General features: G+C 38.2%; 1 protein-coding gene across 1 annotated transcript; it reads left to right on the top strand.

Annotated features, from left to right (window-relative positions):
• Positions 1 to 7,270: 7,270 nt before the first annotated feature.
• LOC121388932 (zinc finger protein SNAI3-like) lies at positions 7,271 to 10,366 on the top strand. Its single transcript, XM_041520480.1, has 2 exons — positions 7,271 to 7,392; positions 8,661 to 10,366. Exons 1-2 carry the CDS (start codon positions 7,272 to 7,274, stop codon positions 9,791 to 9,793), a joined length of 1,254 nt encoding a protein of 417 aa, XP_041376414.1. The 5' UTR covers position 7,271; the 3' UTR covers positions 9,794 to 10,366.
• The last annotated feature ends 877 nt before the right edge of the window (positions 10,367 to 11,243 follow it).

Genomic DNA, 11,243 nt, shown 5'->3' with positions numbered 1-11,243 from the left:
ACGACACTCCAGCACAAATAAAATACATCGGCTATTGGGTGTCAAACTATGGTAAAGGTTGATTCTATCAGTACAAATGTCCTTAGTCACAATTCCACCTGCACTGCCATTTGTGGTTCTTTGTAGTCTCTTTGTGCTTAATACATTGTACATAGAAAGCATCATGCTGATTAGGTAGGCACTGTAACGCCGCATATAGTGCGCGCCGCATATAGCACAACTGTGAGCGTTATGCGGTGAATTTCAACGCATAAAGCACACGATGAGCTATATGCGGCAGCGTGCACCGCATAAAGGGCACGTTAGCTATATGCGGTAGACATGTGCCTTGATCTCGCATAAAGCTCACTTATATATATATATATATTAATGTTAATATCAACTATTAGACCGAACATACGTTTTGACCACATACATCCTAGTAAAGGGTGTATACTACCAAATCAAATCCCATAGACGACAATAGTAACATATGTGGCTAAAACTCCTACCTGCAACGTATCAATCGACATAAACGCCACGGATATAAATACTACCACCCCTCACACTTAAAGTGAATCACAAAAAAGTGGGTGTCAAGCTGCTCATTTCTGAGATATCGGGTAGCGTCTATGACTACCCTAGTTCCGCACAAAATTTGAGTACTTTTTTTTACAGGTACACCATACATGTTCCAAGCACAAGACTACTTGACACAGTGGTACTAGATGAAATAAAATTGCATACATTTTTAGCCCAGATGAAACAAAATGTTTTTACAATCAACACACTCACATTTATAACCAATCACAGGACTTGTGGTGTTCACTTCTCTATAAAAAGTTCGGTGCACCTCGAACTTTGACCCAGCCGGAAGTTATTTGGTTTAGTACTACCTAAAGAACGTTCAGGTCTGTTTATCAACACACCAAAACACATTCCATAGTTTGCACGCGCATCACGCAGTTGCCCCGTACACGTGCCTGGGATGTCATTCTCGATTTTGACAATTTCCAGGAAGGTCGATTAATCACTGTCGAACATTATTTCTGTCAATCTTTTGCATTTCATTCTTTTGATCATACACTTGTTATGGTTTAGGTTTTTTAGTCATTTTCATTGTTTGAATTGTGATTTACTGATAACAAAACCGTCAACTTTAAAATTTCGCTTTTGACCCCAAGCGTCCTTCACGATCTTTGGTGGTTATAAAACCTACTGTAATACTGAACTACCGGTTGTAATTTTTGCCCAATTAATTCACTATTATCATATAACCATTCCCCACAGCTAATTTTCTTTACAATTTTGGCAATTGTAAATTCTTATTAGAGTTCCCCTACTTTTTTTAAGAGAATATATATATATATATATATATTCTATATTTTGACAGTACCAAAATAATAAATAAAGATAAAATTCTTATAAAAACATATTAATTTATTAAACGGACATTCCTGGGTTTGCTGCTATTTTAAAGATATTATCGACTAACAGAGACTTTTTAACGATTATAATTACATATTAAATATATTTTTCTGCATAAAATAGTAGTGGCCGTATATTAAACGTGTTTCTGATCGTTCCACAATTTGTACTTGGTTAAATTTCATTTTATTTTCTAAAATATATTTTATTTTCGTACGTACGAAATTATTTGAAGACAAAATCCAGATTGGGCTTCTTACAAATATTAAGACGACCAGAAACACATTGAATATACAGACACTAACATTCGAAACAAGAAAATAATTACATTTAATATGTAAGACATCGTAGACATATTTTATTAGTCGGAAACATCTTACAATGCAACAAACTCAGGAATGTCTTTTTAAGTCTTAAACCCATACCATCTCAAATAACATTTTATTGGGGGGAAATGTTCAGTGTAAATTAAAACAAAAGGTTAACTCTCTTTCTGATACAGGTTTTAAGGCAATTGATGGAACATCCAAGGTAACCTAAATGACAAAACCGTAATATATGATTAAGGCCGTATCTCTGCGCAAAGCAGAGTCGAATAGTGGCAAAATAGTGGATGATTCCTTGGATTCTAGTGCCTCGTCTGTAGGAGAATAGCCACCGCCGAAGAAATCTTTTACTGCATCGCCACAAAGTTTATTCCATCCCTCTTGCATCGCCACAAAGAGGACTGCCACTCCCAGACTGGTTTACTAAAGAACGCGCAGTTCTACCTTTAGTCTCTTTGTACTGCAGTATCTTTCACTACAGAAACAACGCAAGTCAAGCAGCATACCTTGGGTGTTCTAGCATTTTGTTTTCACCACCGGTATTAAAAATGAGATTTAATACATATAATTTAATGGTATTTTGTAATATTTTTATTTATAAAGGAATTCTTTTTCAATTTGTTTGTTAGTTGAGTTGGTATGGGTTTAAAATTTAATGACATGGTTTTATATGAATTTTAACTTTATTCATTATGAAGTTAAACGCCAATACATCGGGTTTCTTTTGACGGAAACGGACTATACGATGAGCACATGGTTATTATTTTTAAAGAAAGTCTAGTTTCGATTTTGGCTCTTCAGTTAAATTTTAATGTGATAATTGGAGGGCTAGTTGAATTTGAGAAGGGTCAGTAAGATTTTTCTTCAAGTGGTCCTGCTGGTGACCATGGTTTTCATGTTAATTTTCAACCATGCTACTACTGCTGCTGCTTCTGCTGCCGCCGCTACTACTACTGCTACTACTATTACTACTACCACTGCTGCGGATGCTGCTGCTGCTGTAGTAGTAATAGTAGTAGTAGTAGTAGTAGTAGTAGTAGTAGTAGTAATAGTAGTAGCAGCAGCAGTAGCAATAGTAGTAGTAGTAGTAGTAGTAGTAGTAGTAGTAGTAGTAGTAGTAGTAGTAGTAGTAGTAGTAGTAGTAGTAGTAATAGTAGTAGTAGTAACAGCAGTGCTCAGCAGCAGTAGTAGTAGCGATGGAAGTACCAGATGCAACAGAAGTAGCTGTAGCAGCAGCACCAACTGCAGCAGTAACAAACACGTGATCAGTAACATCAGCAGTTAAAGTAGCAGTAGTGGTAACAACAACGGTAGCAGCAGCAGTGGTAGTAGCAACAGCAACGCTGGTGGTAGTAGTAGTACTGGATCTGGTGCGATTTCTCCTGTCTTGATAAACACTTGTTTAATGATCTTTCGTTACACAAACTAGTTGGAAACAGGACATATTGGCGTCAGGAATGTGTGTTTTTTTCCGCTAACCATACCTACCCTATTTGTTATTCCTACCCTATTTTTTACCCATACCCTACACCTTTTTAGGAAATGAATGACCAAACGTGTTTTCATGCATAAATATTTAATAATAATTGCAGTTGGACCTAGGATCCTCAAACTTGATATGAAGGTTGGCCGTGACCGGTAGAGGAACCCTGTCGATTTTGAGGTCGCTAGAGCAAAGTCACAGTGACCTTGGGCAGTTAAACGGGTTCCGATCAATAACTTGTGAAGGGTTGGACCTAGGATTCTCAGGCTTACAATAAGGGTTGGCCATGACCAGTAAATGACCCCTGTCAACGGTCAAGGTCACAGTTACCTTGACAAGTTAAGCGCTTTCTGATCAATAACTTACATGTAAGAACGGTTGGATCAAGAATCTTCATTTACTCTTTATGCGGTATGACCATGCCTTTTCGCCGCATACAGCTATATCTTAGTGTGTGCTATATGCGTACGCATAACGCTCACAGTTGTGCTATATGCGGCGCGCGCTATATGCGGCGTTACAAGGCACCTGTTACCTGAGCCTGAACTCTATCGCCGTGCCCATATCTCACGAGAGGTTCGGGCACGTCTGTCCCAAGCCCGGTCTCTGGCATGGTCAGTGGCCTGGTTAGGGACAATATCACACATTACCTGGTAAGTAGAGTTCGGTTTGGTTGATATTCGTGAACTTCTTCTTCTTCTTTTCGTTCGCTTGTTGACTACACGTTGAGGCCAGCAGTGACTATGAACGATACTGTTCTCTGTAGATCACTTCTTGTGGCATACAGCTTCTTCTGGAGAGTTGTTGTAGTTGTCCAGGTAGTCTCCCTCAGCTGCCGTAGGTTTATGTAGTCTTGGGTGTCATGTTCGGTCGTCTGTTCTGCTTCTCCACAGGAGGACATGGAAGAAGGTACCAGCCGGAACCTCTTATGCATATGATATTCGTAAACAATTTATAGAGTTCTGTCCATATTGTGTGTGCAGACAATACAGAGAGGGTAATGGGATTTGTTCATCCTTTTTCAACAGTAAAGAGTTAGACTATTTTAGTTCGTAAATGTATAAAGAATCTCTATATGAAGTCTTATGATCGGAAATCACATTTGTTTTATACGACACCATAAACATATATATAACCCATATACTGATATATTACATTTTATCTTTCGGGATTTTAAATTATGCGAACTGGCTGATTTATGAAATAGATGCTTGAGTGTACGTAAACCAAAGTAGACTGCTTGCGTGTCGTATTCTAGTTAGTATAGTCTCTCTCTTTCTCTCTCTTTCTTTCTCTCTCTCTCTCTCTCTCTCTCTCTCTCTCTCTCTCTCTCTCTCTCTCTCTCTCTCTCTCTCTCTCTCTCTCTCTCTCTCTCTCTCTCTCTCTCTCTCTCTTTGTCTTCAAACACTCATCAAAATTGAAAAATGCAATCCAGGCTTCAGACCTGTTAGAATTTTCACAGCTAATTGGATCTCTCAGCAATGGCAATAACGGAATACTTTTTTATGACAGCATTATGTCTTGCCCCATTGGCCCCTCTATCTTCAGCGATGAGTCCGCCGCTTTGTACGGGAGTCTTGTGGAATTTCGCTGACGTGAAAATTTCTCGAATACCTGACTTAATTCATACGAACGAAAAACGACTCAATAACAAACGTTAAAGCTGTCAGTCCTGGCGCGTGGAGGTGTGTAATCACTGCACGTGCATTCTCCCGCCTCGCAAGCACTTGGGCCAATTCGACCGTTACTTTGAACACGACAAGGCTCACTTGAGACGAACAGCTGGCATCAAGACAGCACGCGACCCCCTTTTTCTCTTCAAGGAGCAGACTTATGATGGGTCCTAATTAATAGAGGTTGGCGCTCCAACACAATGCTTGCGTCTTACGGTGGTGAGAGCCCCGATGATGGCTAAATGCTTCGCTAAATTGCTGCAACTAGATTGAAACTGTAGAATCCCCACTTTCGTTCGGAAGGTGCAGATGAAAGCGACTTTTCGAGTGCTTGTTTGATGTTGATGATTTACTTCCAGCTTCTTCGTGAGACGGTGCACGTTTGGTGTCGGTGGAAAAAGTGCCTGGCAGTCTCATGGGCTGAGTGAAGGACTTGACTTCGTGGATGTAGAACACACAGTCTGGTTATTGTTATGACTAATAAGGTAGCGCTCCTCTAGATAAAGACTTTTAGTATATATGTCCTGTACCCGATATCAAACAAATCGTCGTGTGACCTGGGTCATCACAGACATTACGTATAATAATATAAATACAGTACAGACAGGTAATGTTCTGGTAGGTGGAATATATTGCAGGGCCGTAGCTATGATGTTTTGTTTGGTGGGGGCAACTGAGTAGATAATAGTCCTAAAACTCCTTAAACGGTTAAGAAGAATTTTTTTGTTAAGTTTCTTAAATGCTTTGCGAATTTTTTTCTGGGGGCAACTGCCCCCCCCCCCCCCCTTGCCCCCCTGCTAGCTACGGCCCTGTATTGATGGCGTTTAAACGGATAGAGCACCTAATTGTTGTTGCCATGGATGGAAAGTTTTTGGGGGGATCTAGTTGCCCTGTCTATCGCTTAGAACTACCCTTCCCAAACTACCCCTCCTCTCTACTCTCACAAATTGTACAATGACATTACGGCAGACAGACTTACAGACAGACACACAGAGATATACATAGACAGACCGACAAACAGACAGAGACGAAGAGATATAAAAAGAAATAGAGAGAGACAGAGGGAGAGGTTGAGGAACAGGATATCGGTCGACTGTTGAACCGATTCTATCAAACAGGTCAAGCCAGGGCAACATGACTGGTATATCAAAGGCCGTGGTATGTGCCATCCGGTCTGTTGGGTGAAGCATATAAAAGACACCTTGCTACTAATAAAAAATGTAGCGGGTTTCCTCTCAAATTACCAAATGTTTGACATCAAATAACCGATGACTAATAAATCAGCTTGCTCCAGTGTTGTAGTTAAACAAAATAAACTTTAACTTTAAGAAAAACAAGTTCTGTAAATTCGGCCCATGTATTAGTATTTTATCCCATTAAATACAATTTTGTCTTCATTTTTTTAAATCACAGACTATATTTCCCGAGGTACGTACTATTTCTTGTTTTGCATAACATTAATTTCGACCTGTTATAAACAACAAAGTCACAAAGTCCACAATGGATTTGTCAAAGAGGATAAATTAAATAAGAAACCTTAGTAATGTGTCATTTTTCAACAGTGAAAAAATATTCATAGACAAAATCATTTCAAACTGCCTGGTATTAACTAAGATCAGTGCTTTTAAATGCCAATAAACTTTTATCTCTATATACCACTATCCTACACTGTCCCTTGATCATACCATTCGAAATAAATAAATCACGAATTATATAACATCAATTTGAAAACTAAATTATCTCAACGCGTTCGGGGAGACTTGATGGTTTCCCTTAATAACCTTGCTAATAGGTTTCTTTATTAGGACAAGAGTGTGAGTGACTTCAGAAGAATGTAGCATGCGTTCAGCGGCATGCTAGGTGACGTCTGCAACATGCGGACATGCGTTCATTGACCAGCGACATTCGCGTTTTGATTCTTCGGCTGTCATCGCAAGGTCCCGGTGGATGCTTCGACTCTGACGATCGGCTCCGCTAACATGCTCGCTTCCTCCAAAATCTCCCAATCCTCTCCGTCGGAGTATTAGGGTATCGCTGAGAAGCAAATAGCTTTCACGGCACGCCGCCGATGCCAATAGCACATACATCGTTGGCAAACTGGCACCTGTTGGTGTCAGATTGGGCGCGTGCTGTGACGTAGGCAAGTGGGATGTGACCAACGATCGATAACTCGGCACCTGATTGGATGGTGCCATGCACATGTCGTAATTGGTTTCGTGTTAGTCTTGGAGTTCCTGGAATATTAACATCTTGTACAAAACAGGGAATCCTTGCCAAATAACGGTAAACCAAACTACAAGTGCAAATGTGAATGAATGGTAATTAAGAATTTGTTGCGAACACGTTTCTTTGGCAGAGATTTTTTTTGTTGTTGGTTGAGTTATGCCACGAGCTTTTCTGGTAAAGAAACACGTACTAATGAGCTATGAACAACATGGAACGTTTTTCTGGGGGAAAGCTTCTGACTTTCCTTTCCCAATCGAGGAAAGTGCACTTCAGTCGGGTAAGAATTTTAAACTTCTCATGTATTTTACTGCCTGATACAGACTTGATTGTGGGTTTTTAATTTGATATAGATCTGCACTTTTAACTTTGTTGCAGAAGGCAAAATAGCAACCTTGTTTTCTTTCGAGTTTTAGTATTTTTTATTTAGTTTTTATTTCAGATATTATCACCGAGATACATTTGAAAATTAAGTACAGTCAATAAGACAATATGTGTTTTTATCAGTTATGTACTGATTGAAATTATAATATTTTTGATTGTTTGATTTTGTTTTATTTATTAATATTTAAATTTTAGGGGGGGGGGGGATTTGTGGGGGCCTTTGTATTTTTCCCACCCTCTTTTCGTGCTGTGGTGTCAATAAAGAATAATTCATTTATTCTTTAAAAAAAATTCAGAATTGTTGAACTTTCAATATATCAAAATTCTTTGGGGCTTTTTGATTGTTATTTGTTTTGGGGGGTTTTCTTATTGGGGTTTTTTTTTTGGGGGGGGGGGGGTTAGTTTATTGAGTGTTTAGTGCTTTAGGGGTGCGTTTGTTGTTGTTGCTGTTGTTGTTTGTTGAGGGTTTTTTATCGAGAGGGTGGGGATTCATATTAAAGCAAATTAATAAATAATATTATTAGTAGGACCTATTTAGAAAAAAAAGCCGAAAACAATTTAGATTTTTTAAAATTAGTATGCGGTTGAAAATATTAAATGTATAACATATAATATATAACATTTTATCTGGACCCGTAGGAGTGAATGTTGTAAAAAAGAAATACATAAAAGAAAGAAAAAGTAATTATTATATTTTGTTTATACGCAGTTCATGATTTTGTTTAACGTTTTACGTAGTATATTGTTTTATTCTTAGGGCATAGGGCATTGAAGTAAATTGAAATTATTTGTTTTACATCTAGAACGTTTATTACTTTAGGGTTGTTATTCATTTTATTGATTTATTTATTGATTTATTTATTTATTTAGTTAGTTCACTTCTTGTTTCTTTCATTCCTTAATCGCTACTAATACATGTATATAACAAGTTAGCCGACTATAAATGTTTTAATTAAATAGTTTTTTAATGTATATTTAAACACAGTATATATTATATACCATGAAAGAACATAATACAACCTTTTATATATTTTTTAAATTTTATGTTAATAAAATAGAGTCCTTTATCTTTTAAAACCTATTTAAGATTACTAAAAAAAACTTAAATCTTATTTGGCAAAATATGTAGAAAATAACTGCATTATTATTTTTTACTTTTTTTAGTTGCAGTAAACATAGAACAAAGAAGAAGATTTGCAGAATGGAGCTCAAGTCAGTGGGATGGGATTTTCCCAGCATCACCTACGTCATCAGTTTCGGGTCCAACGTCATCTCCGGTGCGCTGTGACGCTATGAAGACGGGCACGACGTCATACTTAACGGAGAACAATGCTGATGCCAATTTACAAGCGGGCGAAATGAGAAAGTGGCAGACCTCTTGTACGGAGAGTCCCAAGTCGACGGACAAATTAAACGTCCATTTGAGGTGTAATGATTCAGAGACTGGTCCCAAGAGCGCCTTCAAGCCGATCGTGCGACCGTGGCTAATCGAGTCGACACGTGACAGGCGGACCTCGGGGATCCAGACAAATGTTCCGCCGCCACCCCCGCCGTCGTCACAGCGCTGGTATGGGAGTTCCGCCCAGGATTCCTTCGTCCCTCTCCCTTATCTGCCCCTGTCGTCCACCAAGGACCTCATTCTCGACGGGATGTCCGCTCTGGACGCCATTACTCTTCTCCGACAGCGCAGCTCCATCTACCAGACGTCACTTTTCCCGCCAAAACCGCAAATCTTCCAGAACAGTATTTCCAACTGGCTGACGTGTTTGAAAAACAATTCTGGTCTAGAATGTGAAACGAATTCTTTGCCTGATCAGGGGAGGAAGCTGCAAGTACCAGCCCCACCCCACCATCCGCACCCGCCCCGATACCAGTGCGAGGCGTGTAACAAAAGCTATTCCACTTTCGGAGGTCTGTCCAAACACAAACAGTTCCACTGCGCGTCACAGGTGAAGAAGGAATTTAAATGCAAGTTCTGTGACAAATCCTATTCGTCCCTGGGGGCCATGAAAATGCATATCCGGACCCACACGCTTCCCTGCAAGTGCAAACTCTGTGGCAAGTCTTTCTCCCGCCCCTGGTTGCTTCAAGGTCACATCCGCACCCACACCGGGGAAAAACCGTTCATATGTCCGCACTGCGGGCGAGCGTTCGCGGACCGGTCTAATCTGCGCGCGCATCTCCAGACCCACACGGACGTCAAGAAGTACGGGTGTAAAAGATGTACGAAAACTTTCTCCAGGATGTCTCTACTCCTGAAACACGAGGACGGGAGTTGCACAAGTCTCGCGAGATGATGACGTCGTATCGCTGTTTGTGTATAAACTGACTTTCAAAAAAAAATGACGTAACGTGAGTTGTACAAGACTCGCGAGATGATGACGTAAAAACTAGTTGTACAGGACTCGCGAGATGATGACGTCATGTCATTGTTTGTGTACAAACTGACTTTCAAAAGATGATGACGTAATGGGAGTTGTACAAGTCTCGCGAGATAATGACGTCATGTTTGTGTACAACTAATTGTCAAAAGATAAAATTTGTGTTCAGTGATTGGGACCAACATGACAGTAAAAAACAAAGACATATCAACAGTATTAACAAAATCTATTAAATAATGGTTATGTGTTGATGTGGATAATTTAAATAAATTATATTATAATGAAAACAAATTGTTTCACTGTTGTACTGTATACTATTAAATAGTAAACATGTTAATGGTTAAATTTTATATCGTATTATAAAATTTAAATTAGCTATAGAAAATTAAATAATTAAACAAAATAGTTCGTATAGGACATTCAGTTATCTCTCAAAATGTTTTGGGTACAAACGGTGTCTTGTATTCAAGGAAAGTACACATCGCTTGAAAACTAATTATACTCAACAAAATTAATAAAGTGCCAGTAAATTATTTGGTAAGTTTTTGCTAATGTTATAATTATTATTTAAGAACATTTTGACTAATGATGCACGCAAAAATCGTGCAAGTTGTGGGTTATTCGCATTTAACATTGTATATAAAGAAAAATGCAAAACAAAAAATCTACTGAACCTTAGTTATTTTTCTTGAGTATATTGTTGCAAACTGGCTGCAATGTAATGTTTTGAAATTTTAAATTCGTCTTTTGTCTATATAACGTAATCGGCATGTTGTTTTCTATCTGTAGAATTAAAATGCTAAATTCTACTTGTATAATTAAATATTATACACAACCAGTAGAATTAAAAAGCTAAACACAATTGAAAATAATCAATTAGTACAGCCGTGGGCCTTTTTCTGTGCTTAGTATAATCGAATTAAATATATACATTTCCTAGTATTCTCTGTGTATTTTATTCCATTATATTCAGCTGTTGTGTCTGCGAAACTTGAAGCATAACGTATGAATATATGTTAGTATTTATCTTGTCTTTTGAATTAAATTGTCACATAACCGACTCTGAAAAACGTTCACCGTAAAGCAGTATTTTACATAAATTAATACTAATTTCAATACGCTTTGACAGTTATTATCAATACCATATTGCTTACTTTAATTGTATCTTTTAGACAAATATATTTGTAACATTGTGTGAGGTACTAGCTTACTGCTGTAGTAATTTAGACTCGAGTTATGCTGAATACTTTATAAACCGAAATCCAATAAATAAGCTTTTCACAATTTATTTAATATTACACAAGTAAGGATATTGGTATTAATTCGGCACATGTTTATCGATCATTCTTGTACCTTAATTGTCAAG

The sequence above is a fragment of the Gigantopelta aegis genome, chromosome 14, assembly GCF_016097555.1.
Source record: "Gigantopelta aegis isolate Gae_Host chromosome 14, Gae_host_genome, whole genome shotgun sequence".
Classification (NCBI taxonomy): Eukaryota; Metazoa; Mollusca; class Gastropoda; order Neomphalida; family Peltospiridae; genus Gigantopelta; species Gigantopelta aegis.
Note: the sequence above shows the minus strand (reverse complement) of the source record. Positions and strands in the feature narration are given on the sequence as shown.